Raw genomic sequence first — 25,666 nt, 5'->3', positions numbered from 1 at the left:
ATTTGTATAAAAAGAGAATGTTATAGTGAGTAATGATGATCGATGTAATGTGAGTTTTAAAATGTTTAGTTGCCCATCCCTGGCTATATGTACCAGTTAATCGTAGTTCTTTTATAAAATTTTACAGATTTTAAAATGATTTAATATGCTTATTCATTCATGTAGGATGGGTTATTGGCAGAAATTGTTTGTTTCCTTACTGGGTAACCATTGTTACTCACCCTTTCCTTCTCTATTTTTTTAGTTTTAGATTTAGAGTTTGGCGAGGCAGGTATAGAGCACGAGTGAGGACTATCTGGTGGGTCAGATAGACAACCAGAGTCCGTCACCTGGTAAGTATTGGGATTATACTCCATTTGTCTAGGAGTATTATAGATTTGTACTGAGTGATAGGAATTTTGTTAGAGTGAGGGATTCATGTATAATCCCGTAAATTTCTTCTTCCGTACTCTGATCTACCGTATATTATTGGATGTATATAGGCTTCCGCTCGTATTCTATTTTGTATATGTATGTAGGATTGTATGTCGTTTATCAGGTACAGGTTGAACGCCTTGGAATGCTAACATAAACAGAGGAAACCATGCCGAAATTTCCAGGTGCTACATAATACCTCGAGATCTGACATGGGGATTTGTGTTAGTGTTCGGCGGGGCGCCACACAACACACCTTGAGTCCGATATTAACACTCGTCTTTCTCCGCCCACTCCTATTAAACTCAAAACCAAAACCTAGTTCGACCTACCTGTTTTGTCTCATACACCCCCAACCAACCAACAATGATCCATATATCCAAGCACCTCGTTTCCCCACATAAACCAAACCTAGAATTCCCAACAATCCCATCAAACCCCCCAAAGGGCCACAGTGCAAATATGAAAATAAATAGCATAAAAATGAAAGCAAGAAAAAGTTTTGAACAAAAGGAGCATGATCAAAGATATTGCAAAATCAAAAGTATTTTTTATGCAATGAGAAGGCACATAGAACAAAACAATCCAAGACCAACCACCCCAAAATTCAACCATTTACCCACTCAAACCCCTTCACTCAAATCCCTGCCAAAACAGCCTCAAACCACCATCAAATTACTCTGAATTCCTACCCCCAAGACAGTCTCCAAATCTCACTCGACTCATCCCCGAAATCACCCTCACTTATAAATAACCTGACTCTACTACCAACGTCATCAACCCCACCCAAGATCCACCATCACATTATCACCCGACCTCATTGAGTCCATCATATCCCATCTCAAACCCCCCAAATATCACTACCCACGCCAGATCCACCCTCCAACCCTTCATCTCATGCCAATCTACCAAAAAATTGAAACTCTCGACCTAACCCAATACAAAGCCTCATCAATCCCTAGTCAAAACATTCATATTCGTCCCCTAAACCAATCCCGATCACAGCTCTCCACGATCTGAATCCACTATCTCTCTTCATGAACCACATACCTCCCTAGCACCATGAGAAACTTCACCCAAGACCCAATCCACTTCTTCTCTCCACTCCATTGACATCCAACCCAAAACTTCCACCCCAGTCAACACAAAATTCGACCCCATCCCTACCACATCTCCACCATCCCAAAATTCCACGAACCAACAGTCCATACCAAAATTGCATACACCAATGTCCAACAAAATAATAAATCAAACACACAAAAAAAATAAGGGGAGCAATTCGAAATGTTTCCCATCATGACAGCACTCCCAAACAAGATGAAAAGACAAAAAGGGAAATTAAAGTTAAAAAGGTAAGACGCTTACCTTGACCGATCAAAAATAGGTACCGAGAATTTTCAAATGCATTGAAGTCTTTCAAAATCTGATCAAAAAAGTGGTTTTAAGCCTGAAGAGAAATTAAGAAAAGGGTCTTTGAAATCGAAAAAAAGAAATCAAAAGAAAAAGGGAAGAGAAGGTAAGAAGATTACTTCGATGCCCTAGGCGTGCTCCCAGTTGTCTCAATAGCAAAATCGATCGCCCACAAATGCAAAGTCAATGAGAAACAAAGAAATCAAAAGAAAGAAAGAGAAATCACAAGGAAATTGGAAAGCAAAAGAAAAAATCAAAAAGTAAAGAAATGGAGAGACGTGCCAGTTTTAAGCGTTTAAAATCCAGTTGGTCAGTGTTACCAGTACGGATAAGAGATGATCCATTCCATTTGTTCTCCATGCACGAACAAAATGAAGAACGCGTAATCCGTTTTTGGAATACGAAGAAAATTGATACAAAATTAATTCGTGCTCTATACATAGATCAGTCAATAAAATAAAATAAAATTTTCAAAAAATACAAAAAATAAATATAAAATATAAAATAAAAATTCCTTTTAAGATGCATTTAATTCTAATTTGTCAAAACATGATCAAAGAAAAAGCTCGAATTTCAAAACTCATCAACTTTTTATCAAGTCGTAGATCTCAAACGAGTTTCGGGTTACGAAATCAAGGAATTAATAAGGCAAATCCTGTTAGACCCTGCACTTGGGTAGTCATTTTCTACAAAAATCATTAATCCATTTGGTGTTTCGAAGTAGTATTTTTAACAAAGTTTTCTAGCTCATACAAACAAGAGTTTAATCTATTCTTTTCAATTCTTTGCACGCAACTCCTACAAAGAAGAATAGTTGTAGACACCCCAATTTGAATGGGCCCCCACTCGAAAGAACCCAAATGCCAAAAATGCCATTTTTTGAAAAATGTCCATCGGGTGACCATTCACACCAACTTCCAACTTGAATGGTGGCGACTCCAATCTTTAGTAGATGTGGCCGTCGTAATGACGAAAACCACGTAGCTACAATCGTAAATTATGGCATGATTTAAAAGAGTTGCTGAAAGATGTTGGGAGTCTAATTATTGTAGGGGACTTTAACTCTATTCTATTTCCTGACGAAAAGAAAGGTGGGAGGTTTCCAAATCGTGTATCAATGGAAGACTTAAGAGAACTCATTAGGGCTCTAGAATTACTTGACGCTGGTTTCTCAGGTAATAGATTCACATGGTGTAATAATAGGCAAGGAATTATTCGAATTTGGACAAGATTGGATAGTGCCTTAGTGTCTCCTCCTTGGATTTTAGAATTGGGTACACCTTTGGCATCACATCTGCCAAGACTATCATCCGATCATTGTCGTCTTCTTATTCAATTTTTTAAACCTTTACAGGGGCCTAGACAATTTCGATTTCTGGATTTCTGGGTCGAGAGGGAAGACTTCTTGCAAATTGTGAGGGAGTCTTGGTCTCCTAGAGCGGAAGGGTCTCCTTTGTATATTTTCTTTTCAAAACCCAAACGAATGAAGGGTGCTCTAAAAGTATGGAATAAGGAGGTTGTGGGCAATGTACAAAAAAGACTAAAGGAAGCAGAAACTAAGGTCCAAGAATATGAAAACCTACTTGCTACTCAAGGTTGGGATCAAAATCTCTATTTAGAGTGTCAAAAATCCAAGTTGGAGTATGCTGCTTGGGAAAATAATGAGGAGTCGTTTTGGAAGCAAAAATCAAGAGTTTCTTGGCTCAAGGAAGGTGACAGAAACACTATATTCTTTCACCTTTCTACTAAGATTCATACATTGAGAAACTCGACTAGACGAATTAGAAAATCTGATGGGACATTTATAAAAGACCAAGAAGAAATTGGTAGAGAGACAGTCCATTCTTTTATAGAGCTACTTAACTTTTCTCAAAGATGCTCTTATAGAAATTTGTTGGAGGGGTTGAATTGTAAAGTTACTACTCAGCAGAATGATCGGTTGTGTGCTCTTCCTAATGAAATTGAGGTTTTGCAAGCTGTACAATGTATGAAGGCCCAAGGAGCAGCAGGTTCGGATGGTTTCTCAGGGATATTCTACGTTAAATGTTGGGATATCATCAAACATTACTTGATGAAGGCAGTCATCAATTTTTTCAGGAAGGCGTCATTCCAAAATCTGTCAATGCCACGTCTATTGCCTTGATTCCTAAGATTGAGATACCTCTATCCTTTTCTGATTTTAGGCCTATTAGTTTATGCAATTTTTTGTATAAAATTTTATCTAAAATCTTGGCCTCGAGATTAGGAGAGCTTCTACCTTCCTTAATCTCTCCTGAACAAGGTGCTTTTGTTAAGGGTAGGAATATCTATGATAATATTGTCTTGGCTCATGAAGTGCTAGATGATCTTAATCTCAAAGTTAGAGGGAATAATGTGGCAATGAAGATCGATATGAAGAAAGCTTATGACAGGCTTTAGTGGCCGTTCTTAAGGGCAGTACTTTTCAAGTTGGGGTTCTCGGAAGAATTTTTGAAGTTGATTAACGGGTGTCTGGAAAGTGTTTCTTATTCGGTGCTAGTCAATGGGTGCTCATATGGATATTTCAGAGGTAGTCGTGGTTTAAGACAAGGAGATCCTTTATCTCCTAGTCTTTTCATTCTCGCGGAGGAGGCACTTAGTGTGGGACTGAATCATTTAGCACAATCAGGAAAAATGGAGAGATTTGCAGTTTCAAAAAAAGGGGTAGCCCCTAGCCATCTCTTATTTGCGGACGATTTGATCATTTTTTCTAAAGCTACTACGAAGTCTCTAAAAGTTATCAAAGATTTTTTGGAATCTTATGAGAAGGCTTCAGGTCAGCAAGTCAACTTAGAAAAAAGTTATTTTTTTGTGGCTAATCATATGGAAGGAAGGATAATAGATCTTGTTAAAATAATTCTGGGTTTTCCAAAGGGCTCTCTACCAACCAATTACTTGGGTGTTCCGCTGTTTACTGGACGAGTTACGAGAGAAATGTGTAGGGGCTTGGTTTCCAAGATTTCGAGGAAGATGATGGGTTGGAAGTCCAATCTTCTATCTAAAGGTGGTCGTTTAACCTTACTTTCACGTGTACTCACTTCCATTCTAGTGTACCTAATTTCAATTCTACCCATTCCAAAGTATACTCAGATTCTTTGGAGTCGAGCTTTGCTAAATTCTTTTGGGGTAGTACTGAGGGTAAGAGGAGAAATCATCTTGTAGCTTGGCATAAAGTATGTAAACCTAAGCTAGAAGGTGGGCTAGGTATTAAAACTCTTGCTGAGATCCATAAAACGAGTTTAACGAAAACATGTTGGAGATTGACAAATGAGAAAGGGTTGTGGATGACTACCTTAAGAAGAAGTATGTCAAGGATGGAAATTGGTGGACTCCGTAAAAAATGAGGGGTTCCAAGATTTGGAGAACTATTCGAAATTTTCTTCAACCAACAATTAGACTTTCGAAAATTTTGATTGGAGACGGTGCAACGACTTCTCTCTTTCTACACAACTGGAGAGGTTCAATTCCTTTGATCGACTCCTATCCAAATGAAAATAAAAAAAATTATGGTGAAGGAGGTATGGAGTCAAGTGGGCTGGAATGTTTCTAAACTTAGAGATCTAATTCAAGATGGCAATGCAGTGGAAGAGATTATTGCTTCAAATATTCAGCAAACAAGTTTTGATAGAACAATCTGGATGCCGTCAAAATCTGGTTTGTTTTCATCCCGTTCGGCATGGGAATCAGTGAGAGAAAGGGGTAATGTATCTCATATCTGCAAGGCAATCTGGAAGGCTCAGGTACCCACCAAGATGAAGACTTTGGCGTGGAAGATCTATCATAAAGCATGTCCGGTGGATCGGATCCGAAAAAAATGGGGGTTCTCCATGGTGTCAAGATGTCCATGCTGTGAAGATGATGAAGAAACTATTGAACACCTTTTCTATAAATGTTCTTTTTCTATAAAGGTGTGGAATTTTTTTAGCTGCCACCTTCTAGATGAGCAAGTCAGAATTATGACGCCTGGATTACTTCTTGATTGGGGCCTATCGAAAAAATCTCAATTTGGAAATGTCAATGGAATGATTCCATGGGTAGAATGCTGGAACATTTGGATCACTAGGAATAAATCTATATTTGAGAACAAGAAGTCCTCTGTCCAGGGAGAACGATTCCTCATAGACGTATAGTCAAAGTCTGCTGGGAAAAGCCACCTGCTGGCTAGTTTAAACTTAATACTGATGGTGCGGCAAGAGGTAACCCAGGTATTTCAGGAGGTGGTGCTATTCTCCGTGATGATCATGGAGAACTTGTGGCAACAGGGTACTGGGTTTTCGGAGAAGCGACAAACAATGTAGCAGAAATCCGTGCATTGGTAGTTACATTGGAGAACTTTGATTTAATTGGTAAAAAAATTATTGTTGAAATGGATTTAGCTATCATAGTGATGGGTCTTGCAAGTCATGTAGTCTCTTGGAAACTAGACGAATGGATACATAAGGCACGGACAATGCTATCAAAAATCGAAGTCAGAGTAACTAATGTTTGGAGAGAGGCGAATGTTGTTGCAGACGCCCTTGCTGCAACAGCAATTCATAGTCAACAGTCGATGAAGTTCATGCAAGTAATGGAGTTACCTATTAAGGTTAAACATGCTTATATTGGAGATAAGCTTGAATTGCCCCAATTTCGAATTGTAAATCGTTAGGGTCTGCCCAATGTACAAATTTTCCCATATGTAATACAAATCATCTTGCTTGCTTAGCAAAAAAAAAAATGTTGGTGTCATTTCATGTGGTGAAAGTTTTCTCCTAGGCGTAAAATGATGTCTGAATGCATTTCAAATTTCAAGCGTATTTTGTAAAAAATCTCAAATTTTGACGAGAAGTTTGTTTGGTCCAGGGTGATGATTTTTAAGTTACAGAGTCTCATTTTTCTAGTGTAGTGTGGTCTATAGACATTGATTGAACATCGAGGTTTTGTATAGGATACACCTAAGCGTGCGTAATTTCTATGTCGAGTGTGTTGAAAAAAGAAAAAAAGTTATTAGGAATTTAAAAAAAAAAAAAATTGAGATGGAATTGAAAAGAATTTGTATGAGGCGTACGTGACTGCCATTTAAATGTCTTGGTAAAAATAAATAATTTTAAAATCAGTTATATAATTATTCTCTTATTTTATTTTTATTTAAAAAGAACATAATTGTTTTCAAAACACTTGGCCATTTTTTGTAAAATACTGAATTTAATATCTATATTTATATCATCCTTATCCCATCTTTGATACCAGATGTATAGAATTCTACTCAACTTGGAACTCGGATGAGCTGATTCAATTGGAGTTTGAGGTGATTCAACACCAAAATTTGATGGAATCAAGTCTATCGCCAAGTCAAGTTGGCAAATCATCGAGTCAACTCATATTTTTCTTTGTGATATATATTAGCTGTTACATATATTATTAATTAAGATTGGATTATAAAGGAATCTTTCCATTATTGAAATTATACAAAATTTTATATTTTTAGACAGTTAAATTATATTGTTCTCACCCAAAAAAAAAAAAAAAAAACTTATAAATAAGAGGCTAGAACAAGGGGTAAAGGCCAGGATAGAAAATTAAATAAGGCAATTACTTCACTTCTATCATTCCTTCTTTAATAGTTCGTTTCTTGGTCTTTCTCCTTTCCAAACTTGGGAGAAAGACCAAGAAAATAGATAAGATATCATTCCTAACATAGATCTCTTGATATATATTCCCCCAATTTTTTTAAAAATTAATTTATCACAAATTTTTTTTTTTTTTAGCACAATCTTTCATACGTATGAATCAGCTTAGAATTTTAAGAAAAAATGAAAAGATTATTGGCAATGGTCAAGTGGAGTACAGAGAATTTTCCATAAACCCTTATGGGCAAAATTATGTATATTATTTTATTTAAAAGTTCTCTTAATTTATTAAATTTATGGATATTATTCTTGTAGAAAATTGACCTCTAAATTGATTAATTAAACTTGCTAGAACCCTGACAGGGTTTAAAATTGATAACAAACTAAGCCAATCCTAATTAAAACTAAACTCTAAATAATCTGATCTAACCTAACCCTAGCTTGATCTTTATCTTCATCTAGAAGATTTAGTGCATCAACATAACATGCACCTTATTACAATGATTCTAATTATAAACATGATATGGTGTATCATAATACATCTTATTACAATGGAACATATAAAATACTCTAATAATTCTCAATTTTAAAGGCAATGGACCACATTTCTACTTAGATGTTCGGTACAAATGTGGCGACAAGCGTGGCTTAGCATATGCATGCAGTGGCTTGGCCAATGATAGGTCATGAGTTGACTCATTGAGATCGATGCACGATCCATCTCCAGGTGGTACACTCCAATCAAACCCTTGAAGAAGCCTAGCAAATAGCATAATAGTCATTAGGGACCCTAGTCGAGTCCCCATGCAACCGCGTCGACCCGTACTAAACGAGATAAACCGCAATTCTGACTCAGTGAGTTCAACTTGAGTAGACCCATCATTTAAGTGCCGATCTGGTTTGAACTTGAGTGGTTCATCCCAGACTTTAGGGTTTCTTCCTAGCCCGGTTCGACTCAGTAGCACGTGACTACCCTTTGGTATGTGATAGCCAGCAACCACCGTATCTTCCATTGACATATGTGGAACGTTAAATGGTGCAATAGGGTGGAGCCGAAATGCTTCTCTTGCACATGCTTTGACATAATTGAGTTGGGAAAAATCTGATTCTTGGACAAGTCTCTCCTTTCCAACCACCTGATCGATTTCATCAACAGCTTTTCGAAGAATTTCTGGTTGATTGATCATCTCTGCTAATGCCCATTCAATTGCATTTGATGGATTGTCTATTGCAGCATAAATCAATTCCTGCAAAACAAAATGATCCCTCTTACTAGGCAACATGTGATAATGGAAACACGTTACAAAAATTGTAATTTAATTAAAAAATTTAAAACTGATTAATGATTATAGGATCGTGGTGTTAACTAGCCAACTACTCCAAAAGACCGATCTTTTAGAGAAAGGGGAGAACTATGGATATAAGAGGATCACGGGGCTTAACTGGGTTATGACACACTCAAGATTAGAGGAAAATATACACTCAACACTCCCCCTCACCTATAAGGGTGGAAATAATCGAACCCGTAACCTATATGAACCTAGTGCTCTAATACCATGTTAACCAACCAACTACTCCAAAAGACTGATCTTATGGAGAAAGGGAGAACTATGAATATAAGAGGATGAGAGGGCTTAACTGGGGTATGACACACCCGAGAGTGGAAGAAGATATAAAAATATACACTCGACTCGTGGGATTGTAGTTTTATTCTTTTTAACAAAAAGCATGACAGTTATAATAGTAAATTTAAATGAAAAAGTGGAGACATTTTCGGTCTTCCAAATTTTGTGTTCAACAAATTAACACCTTCTGTCAATATAGTGGTAAAATGAGTGTTGTAGGGATCTTTTCATAATTTACAATATTAACTAGGGTGATTATTTTGACAACATAATAAAAAGATATTTCTATAATTTTAGAAGACTAGAAATTGAAATGGTTACGGGGTCATGTGATTGTAATTTTATTCGTTTTCATCTTAATATTATTAATGTCGAATGTCAAAAAATGAGGACATTTTTGTCTTCCAAATTTTGTTGTCCATAAATTAAACATCGATTTGGCCTTCTCATTATAATAGTATACAAGCCTATACACATAGGCTGATCTTCATGGTATGGACAATTCATTTTAAGATTGTTTATCTAAATTATTATCCCTATAGGTCCGATAAGTGGGAGTACTAAGTTATAAAAATCTTACCGCAGACTGTGCTTTGATCTCTTCCGTCGATAGCAGTGGTTTTCCACTAGAATCCTTAACATAAATGAGGACATCAAGGATATCCTTGGTCTCTTTCTTGAGACAACACTCATCCTTTCCACCTCTCCACTGTTGTATACGTTCATCAATAATTGGATCGTGATACTTGTTCATGATCCCTATTGCCTTCTTCATGATCTTCTCATGACCATCTATATCAAACCGTCTCAAGCAAGGCATATAATCAGATACACAAAAGGCATTAAAGAGAGATAGAATGGTGAAAACTGCATCGATGTACTCTTCTTCTTCGACACCAGGTCCTCCATCGCTCCTTCCCTTTCCCAAGTACCTCTTGTTGAACATCATCTTTCTTATCACGTTCCCACTATATTGCCATGCAAGACTCCTCATGTCCACAATTGCACCACCACCACTATCACCCATAGTTTTGTTGCATTGGTTATAAATATATCGAATAAGGTTGTCGGCTTCCTCTAATCTCTTTGGTTGAAGCCACTGGATTCTAGATGGACTGAGAACCTCGGATGCCAACACTCTTCTCATCTTCTTCCATTGATCTCCCCAAGGTACAAGAGCAGTTGACATAAAGCCATGAGTCGCGCACTCAGTAGCCATCGTTATAGGCCTCGATGCGAATATTGCATCTTGTTTCTTCAAGAATTCTCTAGCAATCTCTGGACAAGTCACTGGGATTATGTGTACATTTCCGAGACGTATGCATGCAATATCAGTATTAAACTCCTTCATAAGCCCATGTATCCATCGGAACCTTGGTTTGTTTATAAACAATTCCGGTAGGTTCCCTACGATTGGCCAGGGGATTGGACCAGGAGGAAGTGGGAGTAGCTGATGTTTCCCATTGTTCGCAAATCGAAATACAATGAGAAATGCGAACGCAAATGCTATGAGGTGCAACACAACTATGGGATGGGGGATGATACGCAGAAAAATGCCGACGCTAATCAACACTGTGAAGAAAAAAATAACAAACATCAATTTATAAGAGAAGAGCAAGGTCAAAAATATATCGTGTCATCAATTTTTAAAATGGTTTCAAAAACATGGAGGAGCCACCTATTTCTTCCAAATTTCGAAAGTTATTTGAAAGGGTAATTTAGGTATTTTAAAAAAAATACTTCAAAAGATCTTTCTTAGACTAATATTTTATTAAGTATGTCTTAATTGGTCCATATTTTTTTTATTAAGGGGCATTTTTTCGAATACATTTTTAAAAAGAAAAATGATGGAGTGACAGTAAAATTGATCTCGCTTTACACATTAGTGACGTGTATGTGTGTATGGAACCGTTGATGCTTTTAATCGAGATACAAGTGGAAAGCATCTATGATTCTGTGCGCAGCTCAACGTCAACAACGCGTGAAATTACAATGTCACTCCTGCAAGACTCTTCTAAAAAATAGACCTCCACAATCATTTTTCCAAAGCATTATTATTTCTGTTATATATACTATTGACATAGCTTGTTCATGGTAATATTTAATCAAAAAGTCGGGAATGTAAATATAATTCTACTTTTAGAGTAATCATACCTGGTTCCATTGATCGAGAAGAGAAGAAAGAAAGAAGCAGTGATTGTCTCATTTGATCCCAATGATCCAAGCCTCTTTCAATAAATATAAATAATTCTCTCTCTCGTTTTCGCTATAAAATAATGATCAAAGCTTTAAGCACTGATGGATGTTCTATAATACATAGGAGTTTGCATACCAAAGCCTTTATATAGAAGGAGAGCAGGGGACAGAGAATAGGATTTGCCTAACTGTCGGTTTTCCTTGCCGTACTAAAGGGTTGACTAAAGGTATTCAATGGCAAATTGTCCTGTAGTAAACATTAAACACTCGAGGAAAGCATGAACACATGCAGATAAAGCTGCAAGCCTCTTCTCTTACCAACAATTAAACTCAAATTCTTCAGCCAATCTCATTAACTTAACTTGTGCTTTTATTGATCTTATACGCATCTCATAATGTATTAAATGAATAATGATTTTCAAACTAGAAAGTCTTCACTCACCTGATGGGTTACGGATATGAAATGATAGATCTTTTTTCTCGGGATACACATGCAAATCTCCATAAAAAATGTAAAATTGTGTATCCCAAGAAAACAGATTTATGGTTCCGTGTACGTAACATGTCAGTGAAGTATTGACTAAGTGAAGACTTTCTAGTTAGAATATTAACACTCATATCAAATACAATTGTTGGGATTTATTTTCAAGATTCATACTATATTTTTGGGACATTTTTTTAATCTTGATCCTTAGATTTCACATGTACATGATTAGAATTGTGAGTGAACATTTGAGTTCCCTTTCCATCCACTATGTGAAAAATGGGATAAATTCTATTCTAAGATCTGTCGATTATAGTCAAATTTGACGAAGCTTAACATCGAATTTATCTATTTTTCACGTAATGGCCTAGTCAGGATTGGGGGAAAATCATTTATTACAAGACCACCTGGATACTGTCCATTTTACCATCATTTTTTTTACATCTCCATCGAAAGTTATCCGATCTTCTAAAATGGATGGCATCTAGATGTTGTAACAAATTGTTGTTCGCCGGTCATGACCCCATATATAGACACACGTGTATATCGGATCAGATTTTAAATAAAAAAAATTCAAAAACATTCTTTTAGGACTACGAAAATGGAGGAGACCACTAAACCATCAACCGCTGAAAAAATAATACTCAAAAAATTGTTTTTCACTTCTTATCTCCTCTGTCCATTAAAAGGATCTATAATTTTGTGAAGCTGACTCGGCTTGAATTGTTTATGCATAGCTCGGCTTGAGCTGATAAAGGAACAACTTTATCATGAAAATGGCTCTATTCCACGTGAAACATTACTTACTTCTACGAGTCGTCCTTTAAACCACGTGTTTAGTATGAAACGTGGTTTTCAATTTTTAAAATTTCTTATAATTGCCGACCATATTTATTTTTTCTCATGTGAGTCAGTAAAGTAGAATAAGGAAAAAAAAATTGTCAAACTGAGTCGAGAGAAGGAAACGCGTTATTGTGAAGATTACGGAAGGATGTTTTGGCGGGGAAAAAAAAAAAAGAAAGACACGTGGAATGTTTGGATTTGGCTGGATGACTGAAACTTAAACGAATTTATGTAGTGACTTTGGTTTAATATCTAGGAAGAAGTTCTTAATCTGTCATAGAGTGTCATGGAAGTTGTTTTGGACCTTCGGTTTTTAATCGAAAGGGGAATATTTCTGGACAACGCCCATAAAACCCAACAATGCCTCATGGATGTGGAGGAAAAATTTTCAACTAAGGGAGACCATCCAGAATTGAATTGTGTGTAGAATTGGTAATGGCGACGACACATTTATATGGCAAGACCCATGGTTTGATAGGGGGGTAACTCTAAACAGTTAATTTACAACACAACCCTTATGATAATAACTTGCACAAAGAAAACTTATAAATAAGAGGCTAAAAAAGGGGTAAAGGCCAAGATAGAAAATTAAATATGGCAATTACTTCACTTCTATCATTCCTTCTTTAATGGTTTGTTTCTTGGTCTTTCTATTTTCCAAACTTGGGAGAAAGACCAAGAAAATAGATAAGATATCATTCCTAACAGAGATCTCTTGATATATATTCCCCAAATTTTTTTAAAAATTAATTTATCACAATTTTTTTTTTTTTGCACAATCTTTCATACGTATGAATCAGTTAGAATTTTAAGAAAAAATGAAAAGATTATTGGCAATGGTCAAATGTAGTACAGAGAATTTTCCATAAACCCTTATGGGCAAAATTATGTATATTAATTTATTTAAAAGTTCTCTTAATTTATTAAATTTATGGATATTATTCTTGTAGAAAATTGACCTTTAAATTGATTAATTAAACTTGCAAGAACCCTGACAGGGTTTAAAATTGATAACAAACTACGCCTATCCTAATTAAAACTAAACTCTAAATAATCTGATCTAACCTAACCCTAGCTTGATCTTTATCTTCATCTAGAAGATTTAGTGCATCAACATAACATGCACCTTATTACAATGATTCTAATTATAAACATGATATGATGTATCATGATACATCTTATTACAATGGAACATATAAAATACTCTAATAATTCTCAATTTTAAAGGCAATGGACCACATTTCTACTTAGATGTTCGGTACAAATGTGGCGACAAGCGTGGCTTAGCATATGCATGCAGTGGCTTGGCCAATGATAGGTCATGAGTTGACTCATTGAGATCGATGCACGATCCATCTCCAGGTGGTACACTCCAATCAAACCCTTGAAGAAGCCTAGCAAATAGCATAATAGTCATTAGGGACCCTAGTCGAGTCCCCACGCAACCGCGTCGACCCGTACTAAACGAGATAAACCGCAATTCTGACTCAGTGAGTTCAACTTGAGTAGACCCATCATTTAAGTGCCGATCTGGTTTGAACTTGAGTGGTTCATCCCAGACTTTAGGGTTTCTTCCTAGCCCGGTTCGACTCAGTAGCACGTGACTACCCTTTGGTATGTGATAGCCAGCAACCACCGTATCTTCCATTGACATATGTGGAACGTTAAATGGTGCAATAGGGTGGAGCCGAAATGCTTCTCTTGCACATGCTTTGACATAATTGAGTTGGGAAAAATCTGATTCTTGGACAAGTCTCTCCTTACCAACCACCTGATCGATTTCATCAACAGCTTTTCGAAGAATTTCTGGTTGATTGATCATCTCTGCTAATGCCCATTCAATTGCATTTGATGGATTGTCTATTGCAGCATAAATCAATTCCTGCAAAACAAAATGATCCCTCTTACTAGGCAGCATGTGATAATGGAAACACGTTACAAAAATTGTAATTTAATTAAAAAATTTAAAATTGATTAATGATTATAGGATCGTGGTGTTAACTAGCCAACTACTCCAAAAGACCGATCTTATAGAGAAAGGGGAGAACTATGGATATAAGAGGATCACGGGACTTAACTAGGTTATGACACACTCGAGATTAGAGGAAAATATACACTCAAACACTCCCCCTCACTTATAAGGGTGGAAATAATCGAACCCGTAACCTATATGAACCTAGTGCTCTAATACCATGTTAACCAACCAAGTATTCCAAAAGACTAATCTTATGGAGAAAAGGAGAACTATGAATATAAGAGGATGAGAGGGCTTAACTGGGGTATGACACACCCGAGAGTGGAAGAAGATATAAAAATATACACTCAACTTGTGGGATTGTAGTTTTATTCTTTTTAACAAAAAGCATGACAGTTATAATAGTAAATTTAAATGAAAAAGTGGAGACATTTTCGGTCTTCCAAATTTTGTGTTCAACAAATTAACACCTTCTGTCAATATGGTGGTAAAATGAGTGTTGTAGGGATCTTTTCATAATTTACAATATTAACTAGGGTGATTATTTTGACAACATAATAAAAAGATATTTCTATAATTTTAGAAGACTAGAAATTGAAATGGTTACCGGGTCATGTGATTGTAAGTCCAAATCATTTTCATCTTAATATTATTAATGTCGAATGTCAAAAAATGAGGACATTTTTGTCTTCCAAATTTTGTTGTCGATAAATTAAACATCGATTTGGCCTTCTCATTATAATAGCATACAGCCTATACACATAGGCTGATCTTCATGGTATGGACAATTCATTTTAAGATTGTTTATCTAAATTATTATCCCTATAGGTCCGACAAGTGGGAGTACTAAGTTATAAAAATCTTACCGCAGACTGTGATTTGATCTCTTCCGTCGATAGCAGTGGTTTTCCACTAGAATCCTTAACATAAATGAGGACATCAAGGATATCCTTGGGCTCTTTCTTGAGACAACACTCATCCTTTCCACCTCTCCACTGTTGTATACGTTCATCAATAATTGGATCGTGATACTTGTTCAAGATCCCTATTGCCTTCTTCATGATCTTCTCATGACCATCTATATCAAACCGTCTCAAGCAAGGCATATAATCAGATACACAAAAGGCATTAAAGAGAGATAGAATGGTGAAAACTGCATCGATGTACTCTTCTTCTTCGACACCAGGTCCTCCATCGCTCCTTCCCTTTCCCAAGTACCTCTTGTTGAACATCATCTTTCTTATCACGTTCCCACTATATTGCCATGCAAGACTCCTCATGTCCACAATTGCACCACCACCACTATCACCCATAGTTTTGTTGCATTGGTTATAAATATATCGAATAAGGTTGTCGGCTTCCTCTAATCTCTTTTGTTGAAGCCACTGGATTCTAGATAGACTGAGCACCTCGGATGCCAACACTCTTCTCATCTTCTTCCATTGATCTCCCCATGGTACAAAAATAGTTGACTTAAAGCCATGAGTGGCATACTCAGTAGCCATTGTGATAGGCCTCGATGCGAATATTGCATCTTGTTTCTTCAAGAATTCTCTAGCAATCTCTGGACAAGTCACTGGGATTATGCATACATTTCTGAGATGTATGCATGCAATATCAGTATTAAACTCCTTCATAAGGCTATGTATCCATCGGAACCTTGGCTTGTTTATAAACAATTCCGGTAGGTTCCCTACGATTGGCCAGGGGATTGGACCAGGAGGAAGTGGGAGTAGCTGATGTTTCCCATTGTTTGCAAATCGAAATACAAGGAGAAATGCGAAAGCAAATGTTATGAGGTGCAACACAACTATGGGATGGGGGAAGATACGTAGAAGAATGCCGACGCTAATCAACACTGTAAGAAAAAAAAGACAAACATCAATTTATAAGAGAAGAGCAAGGTCAAGAATATATCGTGTCATCAATTTTTAAAAGGGTTTCGAAAACATGGAGGAGCCACCTATTTCTTCCAAATTTCTAAAGTTATTTGAAGGGGTAATTTAGGTATTTTATAAAAATACTTCAAAAGATCTTTCTTAGACTAATATTTTATTAAGTATGTCTTATTTGGTCCCTCTGTTTTATTAGGGGACATTTTTTCGAATATATTTTTAAAAATAAAAATGGAGTGACAGTAAAATTGATCTCGTTTTACACATTAGTGACGTGGATGTGTGTATGGAACCGTCGATGCTTTTAATCGAGATACAAGTGAAAAGCATCTATGATTTTGTGCGCGGCTCAACGTCAACAACGCGCAAAATTTCAATGTCACTCCAGTAAGACTTCTAAAAGATAGACCTCCACAATTATTTCTGTTATATATGCTATTGACATAGCTTGTTCAAGGTAATATTTAATCAAAAAGTCATCAATGTAAATATAATTCTACTTTTAGAGTAATCATACCTGGTGCCATTGATCGAGGAGAGAGGAAAGAAAGAAACAGTGAGTGTCTCATTAGATCCCAATGATCCAAGCCTCTTTCAATAAAAATAAATAATTCTCACTCTCTTTATCGCTATAAATAATGATCAAAGCTTTAGGTACTGGTGGATGTTATATAATACATAGGAGTTCGCAAACCAATGCCTTTATATAGAAGGAGAGCAGGGGACAGAGAGTAGGATTTGCCTAACTCTGTCGGGTTTCCTTGCCCTACTAAAGGGGTTGACTACAGGTATTCAATTGCAAATTCTCTTGCAGTAAAAATTAAACACTCGAGGAAAGCATGAACACATGCAGATAAAGCCGCAAGCCTCTTCTCTTACCAACAATTAAACTCAAATTCTTCAGCCAATCTCATTAACTTAAAGTCTTTGATATCGCACTTTGTCTTATTTAAAACAATGTAGGATCTTTCCTAGTTTTTGCATCGGAATTTCAAGGAATTTTATTTTAAAAAATGAAAGACTTTGGGTCTTTATTTAATATTTTCCTAGACTGATGTCTCCTTTGTTTGTTTTAAAAATCAAGAATACAGTTACAGTTCTATATACATTTTCCAAGACTCAAAATAATAATTAAAGAAGTCCATCGGTTGGATGTAAATTATACGTTTTATATTCATTTAGACTAATAAAGAATGCACATGGTAAATCTTAGGTGGTCGGCACGCGGCTGATGTGACAAAAGCATAGAATTGCAAATCGTTTTCCTTGTGTATCCTAATATGATTTTTCACGTGCATTCATTGCGACTCATAGAGTTATTATTATTAGAGTCGTGATGAATGCACACGGATTTAATACGCGGCTAAGACACAGAACCATAGATCTTTTTTATAGGGATATTCAAGAAAAAGATGTGTGATTCTGTGTCCTTGTCACTAAAGCTGCGTAATCAACCTCATACATTGCTAGTTAGTTGTATTTATTTAGTAAGTAAATATAAAAATAATAAATTGGATATTATTATTTTTATTTGGTGGGATTTCGGAGTGTGAGTGGGCCTAGTTGTGTTCACATTAGTCCTTATCTTCCCTTCATACTGCTTCTTACCTTACAATAGGTTAGGTAGGAAATCAGTACTACCTAGGTTTGCTCTATTAAATGCATATCTGATGCGACCAATTAACCTTATAATTTTCTTATATTTTTAAATGCTTTTTATTTCTTTCAGATATATTTTATAGAGTAAGCAGACCTATCTGTTGTAATTTTATTATAAAAAACTCCCATATTTTGTCAAGTTTGTTTGTTGGACATACGTTAGCTTATAAATCATACTATCATCACTAACTTAGTAAGATTTCAAATCTTACTAAGAGTTGTTGAGCTCACATAGATTATCAAATTAGCAATCCAACAACACATAACTGTAGATTTCATGAAAAAACTCAGTTTCGAAAGAAAACAAAAAATTAAATAAATTTATTTTTTTGAACTCGATAGTAGGTGTTGAAAATAGATGGCTACCGAATAAACCAATTAAATTTGAATTTTTTTGATGTGGATCCCACTCCTATAATAAATTTGATAAAGTGAGGTTTGGCGGGTAACAAACAACATAAAGTAAGGTACCTTTGAAGTCGTCTGAACTCCAAGGGAGTTTTTGTAAAAAAAAAATGGCAACCGTTAGACTGGTTGACTTCTTTATAGGGGTGCACACTGGTTTGGGTAAATCCGAGAACCGAACCAATCCGAAGTCTTTTGGATTGGATTGGTTCGGATGAGCATGATTTGGTTTGGGTGTGGACTGTAAAAAAAAAAAAAAATCGATTAATTTGGTTTGGTTCCGGATTAGGGGTATAATAGAACCGAACCAATCCGAGATCCGAACTAATCCGAAGTAAGAAAGAGTTTTATATATATATATATATATATATATATATATATATATATATATATATATATATATATATATACTCTTTCTTAATTTCCTTATTCTATTTATCTATTTATCTCTTTTTCAAGTTTGAAGAAAACCTAGCCATCGTTCGACTCTCTTACCTCGCCACCTCGTCGGAAAACAAAGAGGTAACTCATTAAAGTCTTCAACTTCATCTCCTCTAATTTTTTTTAACAAAAATTCATTAAAAAAAAATGCACACAAATCTCTATCTCAACTCTCAAATGGATCTACCCATTTATGGAAAAACTTTCTCAAAGAGTTTAATTCCCTATTTTTTTACAAGAACCTTTATGCCGTGTTTGTTAGATGAAATATACTATACGAACCTAGAATTGGATTCATTAATCTACCATTTATAGATTAGTTTCCTCACTAATCCATCCACAATACCAATTTTAAAATTACAATTTTTTTTAGTCTCATTGACTTTCCTCTAATTTTCAATTTATACAGATTTCAGTCAAAATTTAATCATAAAATCATTTTCATTTTTTAAATAGCCATTATTTATGATATGATCCAAAGGGTTCCTCTTTTGAACGAAAAAATATTAGTTTTTCTATTTTGAAAGTATGAGAACCGAGAACCGATCCAAACCAAGGTTGGTTTGGATTGGTTTGGTTCTATAGGGTAATTGGATTGGTTCGGTTCTAAATTTGTAGAACCAATCATGTTTGGTTCAGTTCCAATTTTGCTAAAATCCAAACCATTTGCACCCCTACCTCTTTAGGGCTGAATTTGGGTACAACAAATATGGGGCATTCACACTAACGTCATTCTGACTGTTCATACAATATTTTCATACTTAACAAAATAAATAAATTCCCTCAAAAGAGTTTGGGAAGACTGTGTATGTGTGTGTGTGAAATATTCCGAGAAAAGATATAAGCCTAAATCCAACAAACAAAATTTTGCAAATCTAATATGACCTAAGGTGGGGTTAAGTTGGCGAAAGTTGCACCCCAGGATAATTAAGAACTTTGACAAAATTATCTTAGGGTTATAAAACTAAATCAAAACATTAATTTTTTTTGGATCTTGGATTGGAGTATTCGGGTACCCAACCCAATTTTTGGGGGGTATGTTGGATACACAAAAAATTGGAATCGACCCCTTAAGTTTTAGGTACGGGTAAAGATCAAAAGGAAATACATGTACCCTACTCAGGCCTGATTTTTGGTATGGATTTAGATATATATTTAAATACATTTTATTTTACAATAATTTAATTTAAAATTTAATATAACTTTTAACTATTTAATTTATATAATTATTTAGTTTTTAAACAAAAGTTTAAATTTATAGATTTGTAAATCTTATATAAATTTTTTTTTATCAAAATGAAATCGCCTCAACCCTTTTTCACTAAATAGCGAATAGGGTCCGATTGATAAATTGAGGATTCTTGAAAAAATGGAGTCGCCACCTAGTTCAGGTATAGGAACTAAAAATAACTCCAAATGGATATGGATCGATCCATGGATAAGAGAAATATGCAAGGGGTCAGATTACAGGTTTCGAAAGGTGTTAGGCACCGAACCGGCCCAATCAAGATGATCGGTCTCTACAACGATCCAAGAAAAATCTTATGGTCAAACGGGAAAGATTATGGTTCGATCATCATCATCATCTTATATTTGATGTTCTAAATGAAACTTATGGCTACAATTATCCCAATCATGAAATAATTATTTTTTGAATTTCGTACAAAAAAGTGAACTTTGAAAAAGCCTTGAATCTCATCCCATATTCAAGAATTCACGTGGGAATATTTCCAAATCATCCAAATAGAAATTTATCAAAAATCTTCCAAATAGAAAAATTACAAATGCAAAACTGCTAAATTGGAACTTATGAAGCTTCTAAATTAAATTTGAAAAAGGTATGGTGAGTTCCAAAATTAGAAGTTTATAAAATGAATGCCCTAAAATGGAAAGTTTCCAAAAAAATATCAAGAATTAGGAAATCCCAAATTTTTATGGACATGAAATTTCTGAATAAGAAAATGCAAAATCTTCTAAATTGGGTAGTTGCTAAAACGTGAAATTTCTAAAATAGAAATTTATAAATATATGTTTTCCCAAAATAGAAATTTATGCAATTTCCATATTAAAAAGTTCCAAATATGAATTTACCAAAACATGATTATGAATAGGAGTTTCTGAATTAGAAAATTGTGAATTTATGATGAATCACTAAATTGGAAACCAATAAAATAACAATGAAAAATTTCATATCATCATGCTTACCAAATTGAAGATCAACAAATACCAATGCATACAAAATTTTTAAATTAAGAAAAAAATTCAAATTCATATGATTCTTAAATCGACCCAAACATGCATGCATACATAACCTTCAAATTTTACAAAGCAATTATCATTCAATGACATACCTCTCAATTTTTCTAAAACAATTATCATTCAACGACATGCATGCTTGTCATGCTAGGAATGTATCATCACATGGAATAATCTTCAACTCATCACAAATTCATTGTAAAAAATCGTATAGGACCATCATGCTTAAACACAAACTCATAAAAAAGATGCATAAAAAAATACTCTCTTAATCCTATCAATATACAAAGACAAATAAAAAATATATATATAAAAATATTCTCCTAACCTATTGAAATACAAAAACAAATAAAAACATAGAAAAATACCTAAAAACGTTCTTCTAATCTTATCAATTTACGAAGATAAATAAATTAATAAACATAGATACAATATACAAAGGAAGCAAATTTCTTCTAATCCTATCGATATGCAATAAAATAAAAATAAAGACACAAAGAAAATATATAAAAAAATATCCTCCTAACCCTATTGATTCACAAAAACAAATAGAAACATAGAAAAATACATAAAAAAAATTCTTCTAATCCTATCAATATGTGGAGATAAATATTAAAAAAGTAAAATGATGCATATCCCTTATTGTAAATCATTCAAAATGCAACAAAATCACCACATAGCAGCACAAAAAAAAAAATTCCCATTCATACCAAATTCTATGATGATCATGATGCCAAGATCAACGTTGAACCTCAATGTAGGGGGGCAAGTTTAGCATACGAAAACAGAGATAAAAATAAGCAAAGTGCCATGAAGAATGAGGAAGAAAAGAAGGAAGAGAGAGAGATATACTTATGTGTGTTGTAGCAGCATTGTAGCAACGAGTTGAAAAGAAATCTATTGAGTAGAGGACGTGATAAAGAGCAGGCTACTGCTGCAAGGAGTGTGAGGTTCAATGGAGTATAAGAAGAAGGCTATGAGGGGGACATTCTGGAGAGACAATATTACAGATTCAGTGGAAGAACAAAGGGCAGCAAGGGGGGCGTTCTGGAATCGGTGTTGCAGGCTTAATGGGGGGGGGGAGAAAATAAGTAGCAATGGATCATTCTAGACTAGAGAACGGGAGGGAAAGGGAGAGAGAAGAGACACAATGTGAAAAAAGCCCAAATTTGACGGCCTTGGACTGTCAAGTTTCATAAAATTCGATGGACCAAGAGGTCGAATTGGTGTCGAATTTTTCATTGTCAAATTATTTTTTTTTACAGGCCGAATATGTCAAATTAATGAAGGATGAGAGAAATTCGACAGCTCTAAGCCGTCAAATCTAGGAACATCAAGAATTACGACAGTCCTAGACCGTCAAAATTCAGTTTCTAAAATTTGTGGGCTTTGGCTTGTCGATTTTTTCTATAGAATTTTTTAGTTTTCACGTAGTGAGAGAAGGCGTGGGGAAGAGGTCAAAGAGAAGTAAGTTGCAGGTTCAATGGTGAATGAAAAGGCTGTTGTAGGGACGTGAGGGAGAGGTCAGGGACATGAGAGAGAGGTGAAGGAAAAGGCAGTGGATGCAGGTTCAATGGGGAAGGAGAAGGCTGTGGATGAGAGAGGAGGGCAGAGAATGGAGGAGAAAAATGAAAGAGCAGAAGAAGAGCTTCTGTTGCTGAATTCTTCGTTGGAGAAGAGACCTGAAGAGGGAGCCCTTGACGTGAGGGAATTCAACCTATTTATAGAAGATTTGTGCTGGGGTGACCCCAAATTTACTATGATTTCAGCATTTTCCGTTATAGAAACATAGTTTCTATTTAATTTTTTTTTTCTCTTGCCTTTACACATTTTTTTTTTTTGCTTTCTTTTTATGAGAATGGGGGTGGAGATTCCCTACTAGTCGTACCACGAAAACCCTCTGTCGATGAGTTGCGATTGGCAAATTTAATTTTGCTTCTATTGATTGATAAACTTTTATTTTGAGTTTTATTGGTTGATTAATTTTGTTTTTGAGTTTCATTGATTTAAATTTTTTATTGGATTCTGATTTTTAATTTGAATTTGATTGGCTATTTGATTTAGATTTTATTTGATCTATCGATTTGAATTTGTGATTAAATTTTAATTCGAATTTAATTGGTTAGTTGGAATTTGATTTTAACTTTGATTTTAATTTGGTTAGATTTAATTTTAATTTGTTGGTCGATTGCATTTTATTTTTAATTTTGAGTTTAAATTTTTAATTTTAATTGTTTGATTTTTAATTTGAACTTGATTTTTATTAGATTAGCTTTTAAATTTGATTTCATTTTTTTTACTATTTTCCTAAGGATCAGGTTATCTAAAAGTTAGAATTGGATATTGAGGGGCATTTCGATCATTTTTGTGATTTTTTCTAAATTTTTCTGATTTCGTTGATTTGGGTCTTATTAGACTCAAAATCATATTCTGAGTGCAATAGAGGTACTTTTGAGATTTTTTAGGGGTCCAAAATTTATAAAGGGTAATTCTGTCATTTCATCTATTTTTGTAGATTTTTACGGATTTTAGTGTGAGGTTTCTTTCAATCCCAATGTGATTATTTCTAAGTTTCAAGATTGTATTTTTCTAACGTAGCAAGATCTCTAAGTTATCAAATTGTGTAGCGAACCTAAGTGTATGTACTTGCTAAATCGGGTATAAGATGTGGTGATCCTAGGCGTATGTAAATTTCTATGCTAGTCCTAGTGAGTAAGGGTGATGAAAGGATTGAAAATGGGAGAAATTGGAGATAGTACTCACAAGCCTGTGAGTTCTTTACTCGCATCATTGGGAATTCACAGCAACCGGATGACGATTTGTTGAATTAGGCAGATGCAAAAACAAAAGTGTCTAAAGATGCCCCTCTTTTGCAGATGGTGGAAGCAAACTAAATGACCAATCTATTGTGGTAGATAGTGCAACATCCAAATGCCAAAGCTAGTGACAGCTCATTTTGCGGCTTGATACCACAATTTATCAGGCATCCAGATCCTTAAGGGGTAATCTCTCTTTGGACTAAAAATGTCAAATCCTTGAATTTTGAAGAATTCTCCTTGACAAATGCAAATGCAATGAGAGTGCACGTGTGTGCAATAGCGTAGTGATAATTTTGAAAAGACAGACCTCCATCTATGCATTCATGTTGGGAGGGTAACAAACTTAACAATGAAAAACTGCATAAAATTAACATAAAATCTTATCAAAACCTGAGAAAATTGTGAATTAACAATTGAATAAAACTGAGTAAAATCTGAGCATAGACTGAGTATAATTTGAGTAAAATTTGAGTGTCTTATTTTACTTACCATGGGTGAAATTGTAATTAACTACTTTTTTTTGGAGTTATACTCTACTTACTCGGGGTAAATAAGTAAAGAACTATTTTTTTTTTGGGAGTTCTACTTTACCTACTCTAGGTAAAAAAATAATGAACTATTTTCTTGGTGGGGAGTCCTACTCTACCTACTTGGGGTGAAGGAGTAATAAACCAATTTTTTTGAAGTCCTACTCTACCTACTCGGGGTGACAGAGTAATAAAATATTTTTTTAGGAGTTCTACTCTACCTACTCTGGGTGAAAGAGTAATGGACTATTTTTTTAGGAGTTCTACTCTACCTACTCAGGGTGAAAAAGTAATGAATTATTTTTTGAGGAGTCATACTCTACCTACTCGGAGTGAAAGAGTAATGCACTATTTTTTTGGGAGTACTATTTTTCTAGGAGTCCTACTCTACCTACTCGGGGTGAAAGAGTAATGAACTATTTTTCTAGGAGTTCTATTCTACCTACTCGGGGCAGAAGAGTAATGAACTATTTTCCTAGGAGTTCTACTCTACCTACTTGGGGTGAAACAGTAATGAACTATTCTTCTGGAAGTCCTACTTTACCTACTCGGGGTGAAATAGTAATGAACTATTTTTCTAGGAGTTCTATTCTACTTACTAGGGGTGAAGAGTAATAAACTATTTTTTTGGGAGTCTTGCTCTAGCTACTCAAAGTGAAAGAGTAATGAACTATTTTTCTAGGAGTTCTACTCTACCTACTCGGGGTGAAAGAGTAATGAACTATTTTTCTAGAAGTTCTACTCTACCTACTCGAGGTGAAAGAGTAACGAACTATTTTTCTCGGAGTTTTACTCTACCTACTTAGGGTGACAAAGTAATGAACTATTTCTTCTAGGAGTCCTACTTTAACTACTTAAGGTAAAAGAGTAATAAACTATTTTTCTTGGAGTTAGACTCTACTTTCTTAGGGTGAAAGAGTAATGAACTATTTTTCTAGAAGTTCTACTATACCTCCTCAGGGTGAAAGAATAATAAACTATTTTGGGCAAAAAAAATAGGAGATTAACAACATTTCTAGAAAGTATAGGATTTTATGATAGTCTAGTCAATATTTTAACTTTCATTGAGCCTCAGGGGTTTTCAAAATTG

General features: G+C 35.0%; 3 protein-coding genes across 3 annotated transcripts; 1 reads left to right on the top strand and 2 right to left on the bottom strand.

The window, feature by feature from the left end:
• The first annotated feature begins 5,348 nt into the window (after positions 1 to 5,348).
• LOC147394585 (uncharacterized) lies at positions 5,349 to 6,490 on the top strand. The gene is made up of 2 exons (XM_086453313.1): positions 5,349 to 5,582; positions 6,008 to 6,490. The coding sequence occupies exons 1-2, from the start codon at positions 5,349 to 5,351 to the stop codon at positions 6,488 to 6,490; spliced, it is 717 nt and encodes a 238-aa protein (XP_086309439.1).
• A 1,293-nt stretch (positions 6,491 to 7,783) lies between these two features.
• On the bottom strand, positions 7,784 to 11,372 carry LOC147394584 (tryptophan N-monooxygenase CYP79A68-like). The gene is made up of 3 exons (XM_086453042.1): positions 11,231 to 11,372; positions 9,657 to 10,648; positions 7,784 to 8,698 (listed from the first exon to the last, which is right to left on the bottom strand). Exons 1-3 carry the CDS (start codon positions 11,280 to 11,282, stop codon positions 8,060 to 8,062), a joined length of 1,683 nt encoding a protein of 560 aa, XP_086309168.1. The 5' UTR covers positions 11,283 to 11,372; the 3' UTR covers positions 7,784 to 8,059.
• Positions 11,373 to 13,628: 2,256 nt separating this feature from the next.
• LOC147394583 (tryptophan N-monooxygenase CYP79A68-like) lies at positions 13,629 to 17,127 on the bottom strand. The gene is made up of 3 exons (XM_086453872.1): positions 16,987 to 17,127; positions 15,441 to 16,432; positions 13,629 to 14,481 (listed from the first exon to the last, which is right to left on the bottom strand). Exons 1-3 carry the CDS (start codon positions 17,036 to 17,038, stop codon positions 13,843 to 13,845), a joined length of 1,683 nt encoding a protein of 560 aa, XP_086309998.1. The 5' UTR covers positions 17,039 to 17,127; the 3' UTR covers positions 13,629 to 13,842.
• Between the last annotated feature and the right edge of the window lie 8,539 nt (positions 17,128 to 25,666).

Source organism: Akebia trifoliata, chromosome 9, assembly GCF_017979445.1.
Source record: "Akebia trifoliata isolate Shusen 1 chromosome 9, ASM1797944v1, whole genome shotgun sequence".
NCBI lineage: Eukaryota > Viridiplantae > Streptophyta > Magnoliopsida > Ranunculales > Lardizabalaceae > Akebia > Akebia trifoliata.
This window is presented reverse-complemented; position numbering and strand designations above follow the sequence as displayed.

What these genes read in the sequence shown, in the direction of transcription:
- LOC147394585 (XM_086453313.1), top strand. Translation starts at nt 5,349, where the DNA reads ATGGTGAAGGAGGTATGGAGTCAAGTGGGCTGGAATGTTTCTAAACTT. An exon ending in AGGCAATCTGGAAGGCTCAG is followed by an intron (nt 5,583 to 6,007) that starts GTACCCACCAAG and finishes CCTGCTGGCTAG; the next exon opens with TTTAAACTTAATACTGATGG.
- LOC147394584 (XM_086453042.1), bottom strand. Translation starts at nt 11,282, where the DNA reads ATGAGACAATCACTGCTTCTTTCTTTCTTCTCTTCTCGATCAATGGAA. An exon ending in TTCTCGATCAATGGAACCAG is followed by an intron (nt 10,649 to 11,230) that starts GTATGATTACTC and finishes TTTTCTTCACAG; the next exon opens with TGTTGATTAGCGTCGGCATT. An exon ending in AGATCAAAGCACAGTCTGCG is followed by an intron (nt 8,699 to 9,656) that starts GTAAGATTTTTA and finishes TTTGTTTTGCAG; the next exon opens with GAATTGATTTATGCTGCAAT.
- LOC147394583 (XM_086453872.1), bottom strand. Translation starts at nt 17,038, where the DNA reads ATGAGACACTCACTGTTTCTTTCTTTCCTCTCTCCTCGATCAATGGCA. An exon ending in TCCTCGATCAATGGCACCAG is followed by an intron (nt 16,433 to 16,986) that starts GTATGATTACTC and finishes TTTTTCTTACAG; the next exon opens with TGTTGATTAGCGTCGGCATT. An exon ending in AGATCAAATCACAGTCTGCG is followed by an intron (nt 14,482 to 15,440) that starts GTAAGATTTTTA and finishes TTTGTTTTGCAG; the next exon opens with GAATTGATTTATGCTGCAAT.